Below are 21,417 nucleotides of genomic sequence, written 5' to 3' on the forward strand. Positions count from 1 at the left end.
CAAAAACTTCAAGGAAGAAAGCCTCCTGGAAGGACGTGCATTCTCCAGGCTTGAAGTGCCTTTTGCTGCTCTCTAATAGCTGTTCTCTTCATTACTACTCTTCTGTTCCTGACACATGACAGCAGCATGATGTTCTTTCACAATTTAGTAAAAATTAGATATGGAACAAGTTTCCAAAAATTTGAGTCAGCTGATGGTATGACGCTTCCTCCAGAGACCCCACTATTGTTTCAAGCCATAGTCAGAATTCCGAAGACCAGAACCAATCAATGAACCATCACCTTATACAGGAGTGTATAGGAATGGGGATATGCTAGTAAACAATGGTAACAAGCATGTTTCTTGGTAATCTTTAACTTTTGTGGACAGACTTTCTAGTGCTTGCTTATGAAAGCACAAAGAGAAAGCATTAGGAAATAACTGGGATCTAATTATGAAAAGGCAGGCTTTGCTACACCTACATTTTTATGCCATGGTTCAAGGAAGAAAATATATTAGAGTTATGACGTCACCCTGTTAGAACTTTTGTTAAAAAAATACTTGATGCTTGAAGGAGGCTGTTCATAGAAATTGTACTGCATGAATAAACAAAGGCTGAACCAGAATTGTATATAACGTGATGCTCCACTTCAGTAAACACACTCAGATGCATTCACCTTGTGTGTGTGTCTGTCTGTCACTTTGCCAACTCCTTGCTCACCTCCCAAGGCCCTGTTTTCCCTCGGAATGGTGGTCCCGGCTTTGCCAGTCCACGGCAACCTGTAATTCAAGAATCTGCTGCATTATATTCATACAGGTCAGTGTGATGGTAAAAGAAAAAAAATCACATTGAAAAAACTCAAAACACTATTTATGTATTATCTATTATGTGTGTGTACATGCACCTCTGAGTGTGTTTGGGCATTATGATATATGTGGAACTCAGAGGATAATCTCAAAGAGTTCAACCGTTCCTACCTTCTTTGAAACAAGGTCTCTCTCCATTGTTGTTTTTGCTGTTGTGTGCCCCACACTAGCTGGCCTGTGGTCTTCTTTTTTAAATTTTTTAATAGGTGTGTGTGAATGTGTAAGTGTGTGTATGTGTGTATGGTATGGTGTGGTACGGGGCAGCATATGCTAACCTGCATGGGGGTAGGGGTTGTTCACCTACAGTGGCTGGAACATTATGTGTCCACTCTATTGCTCTTCCCTTGGACTTGTTTTGAGCTAGTCTCTTTTCTGACTCTGGAGTTGCCAGGGCTCCCATGATTCTTGGGTGCTTGCTCACCTATGGGACTGGGTTACAGGGATCTAGAGATTCTAAGTTGGGCAGTCTCAGGCTCCTCAGGCCCTCATGCTTGCACAGGAAGCACACTTAATTGCTGCCACCTCTCCAGACCAGAGCTTCCTCATTCTCCTGCATCAGCCTCCTACTATAGAGGCACAGTGGCATTACAGATATGTGAGCCATTTTGTGCCCTGCTTTATGTGGGTGCTGAGGAGGATTGAACTCAGACTGGCATGCTTGCAGCAAGCTCCTGGAATCACTGAGCCATCTCTCCAGCCCCAAAATTTATTTTAAAAGATTTCCTTAACATAAAAACTGAAAGATAAGCCAGGTATGCACCTTTGATCCTGGTACTTAGGAAACAGAGAAAGGAGGATTTCTGTGAGTTCTTGGACAACCTGAGACTACAGAATAAGTTCCAGATCAGCCTGGGCTAGAGTGAGAGCCTACCCTGAAAAAAAACAAGAAAAAAAAAATCCCAAGGAATATTTATCAGACCAAATGGCAGCACTATACCTTATAAACAGACTTTCTAAGTCCTAAAACTGGAAGCAAGAATATTATGCCTATTATATTATTTATTATAATATGTTATATGTATATGTATATATATATATATATATATATATATATATATATATATATATTACTATAATAATATGGGGTGCCACATCACATCATACCATATACATATATTGTGTATGTATATATATGTATGTATGTATGTGTGTATATATATATATATATATATATATATATATATATATATATATGACATGGTACTGGAGATATAAGCCACTATAATCATATGGTTATTATAGTGAGATATTCTCATTGGTCAGGTATGTGAAATGAGACCACTTCTTAGTGATAGAGGAGGGAGGCTTAGTCCAACCACAAACAAATAGGTTAATATTATTGTATCAGAGATGATCAGTGTACTAGTTTGAATGTAATAGTTTGAATGGTTGGCCCCATAGACTCAGTCTTTTCTTTTTTTTTTCGAGGCAAACCCAACAGACTGGCTTTTTTTTTTTAATGCAAGAGAATGAGAGTGAGAGAAGAGAGCAGGAGAGAGAGAGAGAGAATGGGAGAGGGATAGGGAGAAGGAGAGGGAGAGTTGGCGCACCAGGGCCTTCAGCCACTGTAATCTAATTCCATGTGCTTATGCCACCTTCTTCACATGTGCGACCTTGCGCACTTAAGTTGCCTTGTGCTTCTGACTTCCCTGTGATGTGGAGAGTTGAACGTGGGTGCATAGCTTTGCAGGCAAGCACCTTAACACCACTAAACCATCTCTCTAGCCCCGCAGGAATTTTGAATTAAGCTTCCTACTTGAGCCTCTAACAGGTAAATTCCTGCTAAGGGGGTGTGTCACTGGGAATGGATCTCAGTCCAGCCCTACTAGGCATGTTCACGGCAGTTTGAGCTCTAATGGTTCATGCTTGCTACTTTTGTTGTTTTCTGGCTGTTTGGTGGTTTCTCTCTGCTGTGGTCTGTGAAAAGGAACCAGCTTCTTTTATTTTTTTATTTTTTTCTTTTCACAATTTTTATTAACATTTTCCATGATTATAAAAAATATCCCATGGTAATACTCTCCCTCCCCCCACCGCACTTTCCCCTTTGAAATTCCATTCTCCATCATATTACCTCCCCATCTCAATCATTTACTTACATATATACAATACCAACCTATTGAGTACCCTTCTCCCTTCCTTCCTTTCTCTTCCCTTTATATCTCCTTTTTAACTTATTGGCCTCTGCTACTAAGCATTTTCCTTCTCACGCAGAAGCCCAATCATCTGTAGCTAGGATCCACATATGAGAGAGAACATGTGGCGCTTGGCTTTCTGGGCCTGGGTTACCTCACTTAGTATAATACTTTCCAGGTCCATCCATTTTTCTGCAAAGTTCATAACTTCATTTTTCTTTACCGCTGAGTAGAACTCCATTGTATAAATGTGCCACATTTGCATTCTCCACTCATCCGTTGAGGGACATCTAGGCTAGGAACCAGCTTCTTTTGCAACTGATGAAACTTCCCCCTGTATCTGTGAGCCTGAAATAAAGCCCTTCCTCTGATCAACTGTCTCAGGTTAGACGTTTATCTCGATAACCCTGACTGACTGCAACAATCAGAGAGCAGCAGAGGGAACAGCTTAAGCAGATACAGCAAGTGTTCTCATGCTACTATCACTACTAGACTTCTTTTCTTGCTCCCCATTGTACCTACAAGATGGTCCAAAATTTATTTACTGGTTAATATTTATTTTCATTATCTGTCAGCCACCTTCCATTTCCGTCTACTGCAATTCAGTAGTTTAGGAACATTTGGACCATGATTTGTCCTTTAATGAATCCACAAGGTCATTTGAATTGTTCTGATTGAACAATTCTTACTATTGAATTTTTTTTTTTTTGGTTTATCAAGGTAGAGTTTCACAAAATTGATGCATAGAGTCATGAAATTATTCCCTGTGAGTTTATAGCCTACTTTTGTGCTGCCCGTGGGTTAAGATTGTTTTTCATTTATTTTTTTTTTACTTTTATTTATTTAAGATGGTGTCTGCCTAACCTTGCTTCACCCCCCAGGCCAATAGCAGGCACAATCTGTGGGGTTTTAGGGCCAGCAGGCCCTAGAAGACATCCAGTGGGAGGATGCAGAGGAGCACAGTAGGGAAACTGCTGCTTCCTATGCTCTTGGGTAGCCCACTAGACCCCCAAGTCCCTCAAGCAGCTGTAGCAGCTGCCTACTGCAGACCAGTTTCACTCCTGTGCTACCTGCAGGCTCTGTGAATCCTGGCCAAGTGCCTCTCACCTTTCCCTGCACCAATCAGCCCTCATTCCTCCCGTTATGTGGCTTTCCTCCCTTTCCCTGGGACTACTGTCCCATCTCCCCACCCCACTGTGCAACGGGGACATTGTTCCATCACCCCACCCACCACGCCACTGGGACTGCTGTCCTGTACCGTTGCCCAGCTGTATCACTGGAACAGCCATCCCACCACCCTGGCCTGCCAGCCACTGGCCCATGCGTTCCATTCCCCCACCTTGGCCCACCACCAGATGATGCTTCCCATACACCTGCCCTGCCATACCACCAGGACTGCACTTTCCTATTCCCCAACCCTCCACATGCCTCCAAGACTGCATAGTCTTCAGGCTCTTCTCCCCACCTCACCACCAGGTCTCTGGGTCCCCACTAGGGGCCCAACTCCTCCCACCTGAGCAGACAGGCCCCTTTGCCATTAAAAGCCTAATCTAGTTAAATATAAAAGGGAACAATCACAGAAGACTATGGTGCAAAAGGAAAATCATGAAATATCAAATGGAAGGAACCCCAACAACAGTGCTTCTTCCTACAATGTTAGTCTGTAATCATAATCTATCTGGATATGATTCTGACTTGTTTCCCAGTTCCAGATTTGGGTTCCTTTCCACTGAGTGGATCTGTTAGCCAATCCAAGAGCAGTTGGTTACCCACCATGGCTGTGTTGGGGAGCTTTCCCTTTTCTCTGATTATGTGGGACATTTTGAGGAAAACTGGTGTCCCTCATGTCTGTTGTGACCTCTACTTTTTCATTTCTAATTTTATTAATTTGAAGCATCTCTTTTTCCACTTGATTAAATTGACCAGAGGTTTATCAATGTTTATGTTTTCAAGGAACCAGCTCTTTGGTTTTTTTCTTCCTTCCTTTCTTTTTTCTTTCTACTTTTTCTATCTTTTCCCTTTGTGCTGGCCTGAAACTTCCAATACCAGGATGTAGTAAACACCCACAGAGCTGTTGATCAGAGAGAACTACAAGGTTTCCCAAAACAAGACAGACTTTTATCAGAGAATTGATTGATTACACACTAAAGGTTTAAGACCCTACTGTTGAAGACACCATATGCCTCAGTACAGAACATGGAGAAACCTGGCTGGAATATGGAAGAGAGCCAGTCTCCAGACAGTTAGCCTGTCTATGCTAGAAGGTGCTACATGAGCTAATGGGGGAAAGTGGCCAACATCTGTCTGAACTATTAGTGGTCTAAGCTATTCAGAAGCAAACAACCTGATGTGATGCTCACATAAGTACAATAGTGGCACACAGCCATGGTGGATAACAAACTGCTCTTGGATTGGTTAACAGATCCACTCAGTGGAAAGGAACCCAAATCTGGAACTGGGAAACAAGTCAGAATCATATCCAGATAATGAGTTTGCTTTCCAATATCAAGTTCCCACTAATTTTGAGCTACAAGAGGGTCTACACCCATTAAATTGTTTCTAAAATAATAATGGTTTTCCCAATTAACCTGTGCTGTCTTCACTCTCCATTGGAGAATCTGCTTCTATTTTTCAGACAGAAGCAGGACCTAAGGACAGAAACAACCCAGCACACTGCACCCTGGCCCCAGCTGAAACCAATGAGGAACTGGGGAAACGAGCAAGAGAGCTGCTTTCTCAGCGAACCTGATATCAGCACAAAGGTGAAGGAGATAGACACTGAGGACACTCAACACCTACCAAACTGAGATCCTGAGGCTCCAAAGAGCCCATCAGTGAAGTAGACTTAAAACAAACCCAACATGGCTCAGGGAATTTTACAGAAGAGGGGATGGAAAGATTGTTAGAGCCACAAGTTGAAACATGCACAGAGACTTTGCCTCTTCCCCATAACTGATGGCACAATGTACAACCCACAATCCCCATGGGAATAATTGGCATCCCAACAAGGAGGGTCCCTTTGGAGGTTGTCAGGGATGAGGGAAATGATGGCACCATGTGCTGTTTGCATACTGAGTATGTCCATAACTAATTAAAAAAAGAAAAAAAATACTTAGTTTTTTTTATTTAAAAGAGAGAGAATGCAAGACAGAGAAAATGGGTGCACCAAGGCCTCCTGCAGCTGCAAATGAACTCCAGACATATGCATCACTTTGTGCCTCTGGCTTTGTGTGGATAGAGGAATTGAACTTGGACTATTGGTTTTTGCCAGCAAGCACTTTTAACCACTGAGCAATCTCTCCCACCCAAGCAATCATTTTTACATTTGTAGATGCTTGGAGAAAAAAAGTAAGAATTGCAACATAAAATATTATATGAAATGTAAATTTCAGCGCACATAAATAAATGTTTAATTGGAACACAGACAGTCACTCATATCTTACCTTTATTATAGTAGCAAAACTGAGACGTACTGGCAAAGATTTTATAGCTCACAAAGTTAAAAATAGTTATTACATAGTACTTTACAGGATAGATACTTGTGTGTGCCTAACCCAGAGGTGCAAAATCCCCATCATATGGTTACTTACCCTGTTTGAGGGCCACAGCTCTGAGTGAGAAAAATGCTTCTAGGAGCAGCACCTGAGAAGGGGGAGGACTAACTCCCAGTACACTCAGTCCAGGAGTGTGCTAGCTGCCTCTAGCAGAAGCCTGAGGAAAAAAGAAGCTGAAGCTTGAAGACTAGTCTAAGACATTAGTAAACTCACTGCATCTGCTGTCAGTGCTGCTCTGATGTTACTGTACGCATGGCTTCTTTGGCATGCGAGGAACTCATTAGTATTTATACTGAGTAGCCAAAACCCAGTAATATGTAACTAGAGCATTATATAAATAAAGAATAAGGGAATTTTGACTTATTAAACATTTGTTAAAGAACTGGATTTATGATCTACTGAACTCTGCTGATGCAAAACATACATATCCTCTGTTCACACTTCAACAGACCTGTGGGCCCTCAGTTACTGACTGACTTCATGGTCTTCAGTTGTCAGCACTTCTCACACACATGCTTGCTCTGAGTTAAGACTCCAGCTAGCTCACCAAGGAAATTGGGCAAAGAGCACAGTTTAAGATTAGACAACATCTCCAAACACTGACAATATTGGTCATCTATCTGCTTAGGCCAATGGCAGAGGAAACCTATTCTTATTGCTTTAAGCAGGTGGATTAGTTATATGAATAACTTTAGTGCAATTTACAAGTAAGAATTGTAGCATCTCACAGCAACAATCTAAGAAAAGTTGCTTATAAGGTCCATAAGAAATAGTCCCACAGTTTTTTCCCATAGTTCATTCTTTTTTGTAAAAACAAAATAATTTTATTTATTTGAGAGAGAGAATGAGTGAAGAGTGGGCACTCCAGGGCCTCTGGATTCTATAAAGAAACTCGAAGCACATGAACCACTTTGTGCATCTGTCTTTATTTGGGTAGTGGGGAATCAAACGTAGGCTGTTAGGCTTTGCAAGCAAGTACCTTTAATTGCTGAGCCATCTCTCCTGCACCATATTGTCTCTAGTTTATGTGTTTTTTTCATTAAGTCTTGGACTATAATGTCCTTAAACTTCCCTTGTGGTAAACAGCAACAACAACCTCTTCCTAATCCCATCCTTTCTTTTTATTGTGGTTTTATCACTTTTATTTTGAACAAACCCATAGTCATTGGAAAATATACTTCTCATCTCAAGTCTTTCATTTTCTATTAATATATTGTCTACTGAAAGGGTAAGTATTACACTGCTCATCCTTACAGTTCATCTCTGAAGCTACTTCCCTGAGTTGCAATTCTATGAATCTAGATTGCTCCTCTCATTGCAGAGAATGACAGAATGCTGTGAATGTTTAGGTACAAAAACTTTATTTGTGTTCATTAAATTGTTGATTGTACACTGATTCAACTACCTTATATACATTAAGTTTCCATGTTGCCTCAAAATACCTGGCCCTAGTTTTCTAATGACTGTGAAGCAAGTATGAGCTATGAAAATATTGTCCCAGGGCTGGAGAGATGGCTTAGCGGTTAAGCGCTTGCCTGTGAAGCCTAAGGACCCCGGTTCGAGGCTCGGTTCCCCAGGTCCCACATTAGCCAGATGCACAAGGGGGCGCACGCGTCTGGAGTTCGTTTGCAGAGGCTGGAAGCCCTGGCGCGCCCATTCTTTCTCTCTCCCTCTATCTGTCTTTCTCTCTGTGTCTGTCGCTCTCAAATAAATAAATAAATAATTTAAAAATAAAAATAAAAAAAAGAAAATATTGTCCCAAATGAGAAATATAAGTATAATCAATTTCAGTCTTAGTAAATCTAAAAATATCAGCATATGATTCTTTGTATGTCTGTTTTTAAAAACTTTTATTTATTTGAAAGAGAGAGAGAGAGAGAGAGAGAGAGAGAGAGAGAGGGTACTCCAAGGCCTTCAGCTGCTGCAAACGAACTCCAGACACATGTGCCACCTTGTGCATCTGGCTTATATGGGCCCTGGGATATCAAACCTGGGTCTTTAGACTTTGCAGGCAAATGCCTTAACCACTAAGTCATCTCTCCAGCCTTTAAAAATATATATATTTATTAGGGAGAGAGGCAGATAGAAGAGAATGGGTGTGCCAGGGCCTCTAGCCACTGCAAACAAACTCCAGATACATGTGCCACCCTGTGCATATATGGCTTATGCGGGTCCTGTTAGAATGAGTTCCAGGTCATCCTTGGCTAGAGTGAGACCCTACCTCAAAAAATACCAACAAAATTAAAGAAAAGATAACTTTAGTCTTAAAACAAGAGATTACAAACATTCCTCTATGAAAATTGGGAGGTGCTTGTAAGATTTACTTCTCTATTTCTCTGTGATACCATCAAGTCCTCTCAGAGCTGACTGGTCCTTGTTGAAATAAGATGCTCCCTGAGAAATTTCTGGATCTCCTTCCAAGAATGCTCTTGTGCAGCTGCATGTGGGATAACATCTCCTCCCCAGAGGATGTTTGGGTGCACATAGGGGATCCTTGAAGCATAGCACAGTGGGGAATAGGGAGGCTCTATCAGGTGGCCTGCGCCAGGGTAAGATAGCAGGGTCCAGTTCTCCTTCCCATTTCTTCTCAGCTGTTCTATGGCTTGCTGAGCATAGCATTTACTATTGATATTCTTATCTTCCTCTCCCACAATGAAGAGGAAATGTCCCTGAGCTTTTTCAATAGGAAAAAAATATTGGCTGTCCACATCTCCTGTTTGCTCATAAACTCTATGAAATGCTACAAATCCCAAGGCATTGGAGGATATCAACTCTATAGAGTAGGGTGTGGGCTGGGAGACCTCACCACGATATACATGTGGATTGCTAATAACAAAGTTAGGCCCATTGATAAGTACAGTGGCTGAGATTTGTTTTAGATTAATTGCCATAGAGAGTCCAATCTCTGCTCCTTTGCATATGGAAAGTATCCCAACTCCTGGGCCAAGGACCTAAAAACAATGAAAACAAAATGTTATTCTTTCTTCCATTTAGGAAACCCATAATTTCAGCCAACCAAGAACTCCAATGATAAAAGGAAACAAAGCAAGTTAAAAAAAAAAAAACCCACATGCTTATGTACCTCATAGTTTGAATTCTGGAATATAGAGTGTGTATTCAGTAGAAATACTTTTTAAAGTATGAGGATTTAATAAATAAAAATGTTGGATTCAGCATTATATTTGGATCTGAGTTTAAAATGCCCTCAAAAATACAAATGTGGGGCTGAGGAATATAGATTAGTGATAGTGCTTACTTAGCACAAAAACTTAGGTTCAAGCCTCAGTACCATAAACAAATAAATATAGTAATAAAAATGAATATGCTTTAGTAAATAATATGAGTCAGGGAATAATTGAAGTGTAATCTTTGTTGCACCAAGTCTGAGGTCTCAGGAAGTTCAGGAGACTAGGTATGCTATAAGGAGAGATGAAGAAGGGAAATTAGACTAGAGCATGGGTTTCAAAAGAGGCCTTAATAAGGGAGCCTTATCTCAGCTTCCTTTTCCAGTTTTGGTCATCTAATAAGCCTCTTTAGATTACCTATCATATGGCCAGCACTGGAAGACCCACAGCAGAAAACCCAGTGCCTTGTCAGCAGGGACTTCCCTGCCAGATGGAAAGGTGGGTGGTGTCCTGATGTTTAGAGTATTATCAATTCTATAGTCATGCATGCAGACAGATTCTTGGGATCAAGTGGTCTCAGAAGAAATAATGAGCTATAAATTGAGTTTTCATTAAAAAATAGAATATAGTGAGCAGTACATTGAGTGTAGCAAACACTGTTAGCTGTCCATAAAAGCATTATCCTTCACAATTTCAAAGCTAACATGATCTTAATTTTGTGTGTCAAGGCCATGTATTCAATTCTAAGAGATAAGTTCTGGGTTACTCACTAGCTATCTTTGTGGCACTTGCAGAAAAGTGATGGAAAAATCACACAGGAAGTATAAAGAAAAAAGAACTCTCCATTTCATGCCTAAGCCAAACAAAGGGTTAGTATAACAATACCATTGCTAAAGGACAATTCTATTATATGCACTAAAACTAGCCATGTAAAATTTCAGCACAGCAGTAATGGTTGTTCATCTTATTGCTGTTATCCAGGTATTTTGGGGGGGGGGTCCTTGTATGAAAAATTATATTATATATAGATTGAATTTAACTTCAATTTTATTAAGAAAAAAGAGTAAGGGATGTTGGCATATACTATAACATCAACACTTGGAAGGTAGAGGCAGGAGAACCAAGTGTTCAAAGTCATTCTTGACTACATAGCAAATTCAAGGGCAGTGCAAACTACATGAGTGTCTAGTTCAACACAGCCCAAAATTTAAAAAATAACCAGGTAATTTAGTAAGAAATAATAAGCAACAACCTTATTTTTAGCAGCAAAGGCTGTTTTAATATTCAAAGAAGGAGTGTGGATAGGAAAGTATTACAAAACTATATTCAGGTCCTCTCAAGTAAACAAACATTCAGAACCAATTTTCAAAGAAATACATATATCAGTCTGGATAAGTGTGGTGATGAGAAAATAATGTCAATAATAAATATTTGCTGAGTAATTAGAATTTGCTAGCTACAAGGACAGTTTCTTTGAATGTCAACATCCCCTTCAAATCTCACCATGACCTTATGAAGTAGTATCATCACAATATTGAGGTAGGAGGAAACACTGAGAATACGAGGGTGTAAGTAATTTTCTCATATTCTCTTGATCAGGTAATGTGGAGTCATAAATAGAACTCATTTCCATCTACATGAAAAGTCAGTGCCTTTTATTATTGTGATGGAAAGAACCTAACTTCCTCTGCAATTTTTTTTCTTACTAGGTGAGAAATAACTCATGAGAAGAGTATGGGTAATAAAATAGAATTTCAAGTCTACAGGGGGAAACACAGAGCATTATGGTCAGTGGAAAAACAGGACTAAACCCTACTGGAGAATCACAAATTACCTTTGGATGTCTCAGAAGGAAGTTGACAGCTTCCTCAAAGTACTCTATGTCCACTTCCCTCAGCTGCCGGGGCAGGTCATCATAGCCCCAGTAAGCCAAGGCCAAAGTTGCAAAGCCACGACTGGCCAGGAGACCAGCCCGGAATTCAATGAGTCCACCACCACTGCCAAATAAATCGATGACTCCTGGGAAATGATTGTCTCCTACAAAATAACAATATAGGACAAAACTGTTTTTGGAAGGACAGTGAGGAGAAGAAAATGAAGATATGAAACCACAAAGAAGTGCATTGGGGATTGTGGAATTAATGCATCACTTTTCAAATAGAATCCCCAAATTTTCAACCTTTTGTCTATACCACCAGTGGAGCCTACTAAATATGTAGTGGGACACAACATCTGGAGGAGTTCTTGGGAACCATGTCAATAGATATGTTTCATCTCTGCATCCTGGTACAATATGGATTATTTCTACAGGACTGGAGTTAAGAAATCCATGAAAGGGCTGGAGAGATGGCTTAGTGGTTAAGCGCTTGCCTGTGAAGCCTAAGGACCCCAGTTCGAGGCTCGGTTCCCCAGGTCCCACGTTAGCCAGATGCACAAGGGGGCGCACGCGTCTGGAGTTCGTTTGCAAAGGCTGGAGGCCCTGGCGCACCCATTCTCTCTCTCTCCCTCTATCTGTCTTTCTCTCTGTGTCTGTTGCTCTCAAATAAATAAATTTTAAAAAAAAGAAATCCATGAAAACACAAATGGACTAAAGTCCATGAAAACCCATGGAGATCATAAAATTAGATATGAAGTGTTCTTTGTATGTTTATATGTACTTTGCTGATAAGAAATGCTACAGATTTTGGATGTGAGCCAAAAGTGTTTTCTCTTTATGAGTGGCTTTGTTTTCTTTGGTATTTGTTATGGCAACAAAAATCTATAACACAAAAGGAGGGTCCATAAATTTAACTGGCTTCTTTAATAAGTATATAGCTCAAAAATATTTTTAAAATTTTTTTAAATTTATTTGCATGTGGTGTGGGGGGTGGATGGATGGATGTGCCAGGGTCTCTTGCCACTACAAACAAATTCCACATGCATGCACCACTTTGTATCCAGCTTTATGTAGGCACTGAGGAATTGAACCTAGGCCAGAAGGCTTTGCAAGCAAGGGGCTTTAGCTACTGAATCATCTCCTTAGCCCCTGCCCTCAATGTATTTTTGTGGGGCTGGAGGGATGGCTCAGTGTGTAAAGGTGCTTACCATGCAAGCATGAGGACCTAGTTTCATCCCCAAGACCCATGTAAAATGTCAGGCATAGCTGGGCATATTGGTGCATGCCTTTAATTTCAGCACTTGAGTGGAGAGCTAGGAGGACCTCAGTGAGTTCAAGGGCAGCCTGGAATTACAGAGTGAGTGACACAGCGGCCTGGGCTAGAATGAGATCCTACCTCGAACAAACAACAAACAAAAAAAGCCAGACATGACCATGCACACTTATAGCCCCAGTCCTAAGGGGAGCACAGACAGAGGAACTGCTGGGGCTTGCTAGTCAGGCAGACAGCTCCAGGTTCCATGAGAGACTGTCTCAAGGAAACAATGTGGAAAAGCAACAGGGGAGGACACTCAATGTTCTTTTTTGGTGTCCATAAAGGATAGGTGCAATTGCTCACATGTACATGCACTATACATACATACGCTCCTACACCCACACGCCAAAAATATTTTTAATGATTATACTGGTTTCAATGTTCTGTCTTATGAAAGAAGTAGCTCAGCATAGTTCAGTCCTAAAGTTCTTGTCTAGCATATGGAAAGGCCTTGGATTCAATTCCCAGTACCATTTCTCCCCAAAAATAAATAAACAAAATAAATCCTGACTTAACCCTACTTCTCTTATTCTCCACTAACTATACAGTGATGGTATCTACCTAAATAGATGTAAATAATGAGATGTTTCTTTCAATAATACTCTCCCTTCCCTGCATCCTAGCATATAGTAAGAAAATAGAAAGCCAGGCATGGTGGTACATACCTTTAGTCCCAGCACTTGGGAGGCAGAGGTAGGAGGATCACTATGAATTCAAGGCCACCCTGAGACTACATAGTGAATTCCAGGTCAGCCTGGGATAGAGTGAGACCTTACCTCAAAAACAAAAAAAGAAGAAAGAAGAAGAAAGAAAGAGAGAGAGAGAGAGAGAGAGAGAGAGAAAGGGAGGGAGGGAGGGAGGGAGGGAGGGAGGGAGGGAGGGAGGGAGGGAGGGAGGAAGGAAGGAAGGAAGGAAGGAAGGAAGGAAGGAAGGGGAAATTAAAAAAGAAAGATGGCCGGAGTATTATTCTATACTTATTGTTTGTGTAGGTTGCTTGTTTCCAAAATAAACCAGAGCCCACCACAAGAAATTTACAATACAGCTATTGGAAGTATTCCTTTCTTGTAAACTTGATTTTATTTATTTTTTTAAAGATTTTTATTTATTTATTTGATTATTTGAGAGTGACAGAGAGAGAAAGAGGCAGATAGAGAGTGAGAGAGAGAATGGGCACGCCAGGGCTTCCAGCCACTGCAAACGAACTCCAGACGCGTGCGCCCCCTTGTGCATCTGGCTAACGTGGGACCTGGGGAACCGAGCCTCCAACCGGGGTCCATAGGCTTCACAGGCAAGTGCTTAACCGCTATGCCATCTCTCCAGCCCAACTTGATTTAAATTGTATCCATTTAAAATGATTGGCTTGAGGCTACAGAGATGGCTCAGAGGTCAAAGGTGCTTGCTTGCACAATCTGATGACCCCAGTTCAATTCCCCAGTACTCACATAAAGCGAGATGCACAAAGTGGTGTATACACCTGGAGGGTTTTTTTTTTGTTGTTGTTGTTTTTTTTTTTTTGGCAATGGCAAGAGGCACTGCTAAACCCCATATCACTCCATATTCTCTTTTTCCCTCTTTCTCACCTTGCAAATAGATGATAGGCAGATAGATGATAGACAGATGATAGATGATAGATAGATAGATGATAGGTAGCTGATAGATAATAGATGGATGGATGGATGGATAGATAGATAGATAGATAGATAGATAGATAGATAGATAGATAGATAGATAATAGACAGACAGATGAAAGGAGTGGCTTGACTTAAGAGTGCTGGGAATTTTTTTAACTGCTATACTTACTTTGAGGAAAAAAATATATATCCTTGTTTAAAAAATAACATTAAGTGAACTAATTAAGCATGCTTTCATATATTCTGATTGGTAAGATGTGGGGAACAGGTTAAGAGTGAGTCCCTTATCTCAAAGAATGCTGCAGTTGAGAAACATTTTGCGACCTAGTTCATCTTCTTAATGACTCCATGAGCTCAGCCCTCCATTGTGCCTCCCCACATACAACACCTGAAGCATAATAACAGCACATACAATGTCCTGGAGGCCTAGAAATCAGCATAGCCTGTACTGACACATCTGAAGGTGAAGGGTCCATATCAATCGACAAATTTTTGGGTGTGTGTATTGCAATGCTGTGTAAGTGTTGTGTGCATATTTACGTGTATAATTGCAGGTGCACATGGAGATCAAAGGACACCCTCAAGTGCCAGTCATTATCTTCCACCTTGTGTGAGGCAGGGTCTTTAGTTCAGCACTGTATTTGGCAGGTGAGCCAGCCCATGAGCTTCCATGGGATTCTCTTGTCTCTATCTCTCACCTCATCCTAAGTATGCTGAGGTGATGGTTACATCTCAGATCAAAACATTTTTCTGGAGGGGATCTAGCTCATACCTAAAACCTTGCCTGCAAAAGTCTACTGAGAAATCAACTTTGTGATCTTCATTCCTAATAAATTCTGACCACAGCAGTTTGACACCACTTACAAGTGTCTGAGACAGCTGTGAGAAATCATATTTTCATAAATTTTATATTCATTAGGGAACATGCTGTATTATCTTATATATATTACAATATATATGCCATAGTATGTAAATACACAATATTTTTACGTGTATACATAGTATGCATGTATGTGGGATAATGTATGCACATGTTCATGCAGAGGCACATGCCCCTTTGGCACTTGCACAGAGGCCAGAAGAAAATGTCCTCCTCTATAATTCATTTATGTGTTTCCTTGAGATGGAGTCTCTTATCAAACCTGGAGCTGCCATTTTTGGTCAAACTTGCCCAGTGAGCCCCCAAAATTCTCTGATCTCTACTCCCCACAGCTACTGAAGATGCAGGAGTGTGTGGCCACACCCAGCCATTTACACTGGTACAAATAATCTAGCTCAGGCACTCCCAGGTCCTCTCAGACCCTCATGTTTGTTGGCAAACACTCTTACCCACTGAGCATTTCCCCAACCCAGCAATATAAATTTCCTTTGTAGCCTCTGAATTTGTTGCCAATGCTTTTTCCATGACATCAAAAGCATATTTTGGCAACAATTCAATAAGGTGCTTAAATTGAAACTCAACATGACAGACTCCCCCTATCCAAAAAAGAAAAAGAGGTGTGGCATACTTGCCATTATAAGAAGATTAGAGTCTCCAGGTAGCAGTTGTAATGCAGATACTTTTAGTTTATAACCAGAGCTTTGGAAACCTCAAAATGTAGTGATTCCATAAAGTGTACTTAATCATGTTCTTAGACAAGCTCTAGAATGTCTTGAATGATCCAAAGCTAACCCAGTTCTAAGGCAGGAAAGGCACACTGTCTATTAACTACATCCAAGCTAAGTTCCTAGAGGCAAATGACATTAAAAAATAAGGATAATAATGACCAAAATGATTCCACTCACCTGGAGGGAGGAAGAGGGCTCCCCGAAGGCGACCTTCCTTTACCTCAATCCGTGTGACACCAGGTGCCACATACCACCTCTCCAAAGTCAGGCTGGCTGTTAGGGTACTAGAATCTCGATTAGTAATTGGAACATCTGGGTCACAAAGCTTTAACTGAATCTGGAAGGGGCTATTCATCACATCTCTTTTCATCAGTCTTTTTAATGGTGTTTCAGGTTTCAAGGACCAGAAAAGACCCATTGGGTGGACTCCCACAAAGTCACCTCCAAGTGACGGATCCTTTTCCAGGTCCACTTCACCAGTGTCACTGGCCTTATAGTAGGCCTGAGAATAAAATAGGTTCCCTTTCTCATCACTCAGGGATGCACGAAGGCACACCAACTGAGAAGGAGTTAGGCCTGTAGCTCGGATGTGCACCGGCTCATCAACAAGGGCACTGAGAGGAGCAGCCGTCAGCTGAGCCATTTTCAGGGTAGTACCTTGAATGAGAAAGAAATAAGGAGGAATGAAATAAGGTAGTAATAAGGTTTAGAAATTATAGGAAGAACCCCTAATCTGACCTCTTGGGATTCAATTTTAATTTTGTATTGATTTAACAAATATTTTGCAATAATCTTATAGTGTAAGACTCCTGGGAGTTTTCAACAAATTTTTAGTATGCAGGAAGAAAAGTTGTAAGTTTTATAACTCGAAGCAGCAATCCAGCAATGCATGAATGACGTCAACACTTCATGGAAAGTGACACCACCTGTCATGCAGAACTCTTGGAAAACCAGGTACCGTGGTGGATAGGACTGAGATGTGAGGTGGAAAACAGGCCAATTTATTGAATATTTATTAAACATTTATCTATACAGAAGAGTTAACCCCACTATAAAACTCCTATGGGGATTGCTTCCTAAAGGAAAAAAAAAAAAGCCATCATTTTGACTTTAGGATTTACCCAGACTTAAAGCAAAATTAGAAGCTAAGATCTTCAGGTACATGGAAGTCTTACAGAATGTTTTATAACCTTATCCTTCAAGATTAATGAAAAGGAGAAGATAGAAATTGGCTAGACAGTTTAGGGGAACAGAACTCTGAAAGTCAACAGGTTTTTCTCTTCCTCTTGGCTAAAAGTAGGGAATGTCTTTGCGCTTGCAAGGAGGACCTTGATTACCTTATTTATTTTTCACCTAAAGGATTCTTAACAGTAATGCCAGAAGTAATAATGCCAGAATAATAATGTTTTGTTTTTCCTTGCTTCTTTTCCCTAAAGGAGTTCCACTTCCCTAGGAAGATGTGAGGATGTAACTAAGACTTCAAGGTGCCTGGAAATCAGGCATGGGAACTAGACTGAATAGCTTGTCACCCTGCCCCCTAAAGCCTTATTAACTCCAAGGTGGTAACCTTCAATGCCACTTCATTTCTGGGGATCCCTCCTGATATACGGAAGCTCTGCCCCTTTCCTTCTTTCTAAATTTCACTACTTATGATAACCACTACACTACAGAAAACTGCTAAACCTCACTATCTGTGGTCCATGGATTTCATTCTACAATTCATGGGACAAGAACCTGGAGGCCACTGACTCGGTGGAGGTTTTATATGACCATGAGCATCTGACACCTTAACTTATGAGTTAAAAGTCCAATCAAGAGTTGAGAAAGGGCTGGATAATTGGCTCAGTGGATAAAACATTTGCTTGTAAAGCCTAACAATCCAAGTTTCACTCCCAGTACCCACATAAAGCCTGATGCACAAAGTAGTGCATACATCTGTAGTTTGGTTACAGTGGCTGAAGGCACTGGTGCGTCCATTCTCTATGTCTCTCTTCTCTCTCTCTTTCCTTACAAATAAATAAATTTTTAAAAAAAGAATAGGGCAGGTGAGATGGATTAGCGGTAAGGCACTTGCTTGCATAGCCTAATGATGCGACTTCGATTCCCCTAGTACCTATGTAAAGCCAGATGCACAGAGTGGCACATGTATTTGGAGTTCATTTGGAGTAGCTGGTGGCCCTGGCATGCACATTCTGTCTCTGTGTCTCTCTTTTCTCTATCTCTCTCTGCTTACAAATAAATAAAAATCAGCTTTCTTTATAACTTCCTTTTTCTCAGTAGAAAAGTGCTTGTCATGTAGGCTCAGTGAGGACTTGAGTTCAGATCCCCAACACCCATGTAAAATGCTTAGTGTGGTGGTACGTGCCTGCAGCCCCAGCACTGTCATTATTACTTACTGGCTAATTAGTTGAGCCAAGTCAGTGAATTTTAGGGGGCACACGCCTTTAATCCCAGCACTAGGGAGGCAGAGATGGGAGGATCGTCATGAGTTCAAGGCCACCCTGAGACTACATAGTGAATTACAAGTCAGCCTGGACTACAGTGAGACCATACCTCAAAAAAATAAATAAATAAAAATTAAAAAAACCTAAGGTGGAAGGTGACAAAGAAGAACATCCAATATCAATCTCTGGCCTGCCTGCACACACATGTGTGCACCCACACACATATGAACATGTGTTCCCACAACAACCTCCAAAATGACTCATGATTATAAGAAGAAACAGTACCGTAGAAACAGAAATGCCCCAAATATTTCAAATATTTGAATTATTAGAAGGAAATAGAAAGTGACCACCAAACACAAGTACAGCTCAATACAAAGCTTTCAAATTAAAATACAAAGGAAAAAGGGAATGTGAAACAATAGAAAGCTTGAGATGTATGGGACAAATATTTGAATATATGATATTTATTCTCTAATATTGTTACCTGAGTTGACAGATAGGCACAGAAGAAATATTTTACCATAACACAATGGCTGAAGTTTTCCCTAATTTGTTGAAAAACACCATGTCACAGTTGCAAAAAAAACTTGACAAGCACAAAGGAGACAAAGCCCACAGCTATGTATTATTATTATTGGAAATCACAACTATTATATTACATAGTTAAATCAAGACTATATGGTGTAAATTCTGACATAGGGAAAAATAGAAACATTGGATACAGGAAAATTATGAGTATAAATTAACATTTAACTTTTCACAAACAATAAAGGCAATAGACAATGCATCTTTACAGTGTACAGAGGGAAAAAGAAAAGCTGGGAAAAGCTACACTGCATGCAATTCCATGGCAGAGAAAGAAATCACCGTGGAGATACTCAACACTGGATACTGCAAGCCTTAAATTTGGCCAGCCAGGCCAAATGAGCCAACAGGTGCAATAGTGGCCTGTCTGTTGTGGAGGAAACCAGTTGCTCTCTAATTGGACTGGAGGCCCACTCTATGGGAGGGAATACATGCCTGATACTGAAAACCAATGACAAGCATTAGTCATGAGCTCTAGGGGTGTAACATCTGCTGGTGTCTGGATAAATGTATATACTATGCTCACCAAACTGACCAGTAAGCACTTCTTTTAATGTTCATACCCATATATTAATGCTACCCTCACTTTTTGTTAGAGAAGCTTCTCTTTTTGAATGGTGGTGACCTTGTGCTGAAAAGTGACAGAGGAGTGCACAGCACTGAAACATCTCTATCATACCTTCAAAGGCTCAGGATCCATTGTGGAAGAGGTGGCAGAAAAATATGCAAGAGCCAACTAAAAAAAAAAAAAAAAGAAAAAAACCAAGCATGGTGGCACACGCCTTTAATCCCAGCAAAGGTAGGAGGATCACCATGAGTTTGAGGTCACCTGAGTCTACATAGTGAATTCCAGGTTAGCCTGGGCTACAGTGAGATTCTAACTTAGAAAACAAACAAACAAACAAAAATGTTCAGAGCCAAAGGAAGGACAGGTCTCCTTACAATGAACTCCTCCAGACACAAAATGACCTGGATATCTGTGACCTCATAATGCCTGACACTACCTATATAAGACCATTATAATAGGAGAAAAAGATGATGACATCAAAATAAAAGAGACTGATTGAGAGGGGAAAGTATGATAGAAAGTGGAGTTGCAAAGGGGAAAGTGGGGGGAGGGAGGGAATTACCATGGGTTATTGTCTATAATTATGGGAGGTGTCAATAAAAAATAAATTAGAAAAAAAGAAAATAAAAATAAAACAAAATACATGAAATTTCTTATCTAACAAATATATACCTCAAAATAAAGATAATTCCAGGGGGAATAAGCAAGAAACTTCAATAAATTAGCACTTCAAAAACTGTTATATGGAGGGGAAATTATAATAGGCACACAACCTCATCTATGTGGAAAATAGTGAAAAGCACAAGTTTATTATCTGGAAAAATATAAAAAGTCCTTTTGAAATTTCTTTATTTGTCTATACATATATATGTGCATTTAAATACAATTTAAAACCTAGAGATTGTTGAAATTAAAAAACTGTATTGTGATGTCTATATAGGAGATCAAAATAAGAGACAGTGACACAGGTGGAAGTAGGATAAATATAATCATATTGTTATAAGATTCTTATATCACTGTTTTCAAATAATACACGATTTTCTGCAAATAGTGATAATTTAAAGGACATGTCAGGAGCTCACTGAGCTAGGAGAAAGAGGGGGAGAAAGTGAGGAGAGAAGATGAAAGAGAAAGAGAGGTCAGGTGTCAGAGCAGCCAAAGAAACAAGTTGAAAAAGAATAAGGACTAAGGACTAAGGGCTTGTGGTGATGGTATCTCTAAAGTGGACAGTGGGAAGTAGACGGCACACACACACATGCCTTACCTCGGTTGCAAGTCCCAAAGAAAAGGCTCTGGCTATTTTATAGATCCAGTAGGAGTTGAAAAATACTGGATATCAAGTCAGAGTTAGAAAGCGTTCTTTTATCTCACTCTTCTTCCAGGAACAAGAAGGCTGAGTTTTAGTACTAGGGAGGACATTGGACCTTGAACAAAGACCAGAGATAATGGAAATAAAAACACACCCAGGCCAGGAGTGCAAATGAAAATGGTGATAGGGGGTTGGAGGGATTACTTAGTGGTTAAGGCACTTGCAAAGCCAAAAGACTGAAGTTCAATTCCCCAGGACCCACATAAGCCAAATGCATGTGTCTGGAGTTTCTTAACAGTGGCTGAAGGCCCTGGTATTACGCATTTTCTCTCTCTCCCTCCCTCCCCCCCCCTCTCTCTCTCTCTCTCTCTCTCTGTCTCTCTCCCTCCCTCCTTCCCTCCCTCTTTCTCTCACTCTCAAA

The 21,417-nt window shown here is 40.5% G+C and overlaps 2 protein-coding genes across 4 annotated transcripts in view; both read right to left on the reverse strand.

Moving 5' to 3' along the window:
* The window catches only part of LOC101608410 (acyl-coenzyme A amino acid N-acyltransferase 1), a 32,687-nt gene extending 25,909 nt beyond the window's left edge, over positions 1 to 6,778 (reverse strand). For all 3 annotated transcript variants that reach the window (XM_004656968.2, XM_045137009.1, XM_045137004.1), the window contains exon 1: positions 6,569 to 6,778. The gene's annotated coding sequence lies outside the window, so the exon portion shown is untranslated. The remainder of the gene's footprint in view (positions 1 to 6,568) is intronic.
* A 1,909-nt stretch (positions 6,779 to 8,687) lies between these two features.
* LOC101608698 (bile acid-CoA:amino acid N-acyltransferase) lies at positions 8,688 to 21,077 on the reverse strand. Its single transcript, XM_004656969.2, has 4 exons — positions 20,952 to 21,077; positions 16,265 to 16,744; positions 11,492 to 11,694; positions 8,688 to 9,483 (listed from the first exon to the last, which is right to left on the reverse strand). The coding sequence occupies exons 2-4, from the start codon at positions 16,728 to 16,730 to the stop codon at positions 8,890 to 8,892; spliced, it is 1,263 nt and encodes a 420-aa protein (XP_004657026.2). The 5' UTR covers positions 16,731 to 16,744; positions 20,952 to 21,077; the 3' UTR covers positions 8,688 to 8,889.
* Between the last annotated feature and the right edge of the window lie 340 nt (positions 21,078 to 21,417).

This window comes from Jaculus jaculus, chromosome 1 (genome assembly GCF_020740685.1).
Source record: "Jaculus jaculus isolate mJacJac1 chromosome 1, mJacJac1.mat.Y.cur, whole genome shotgun sequence".
Classification (NCBI taxonomy): domain Eukaryota; kingdom Metazoa; phylum Chordata; class Mammalia; order Rodentia; family Dipodidae; genus Jaculus; species Jaculus jaculus.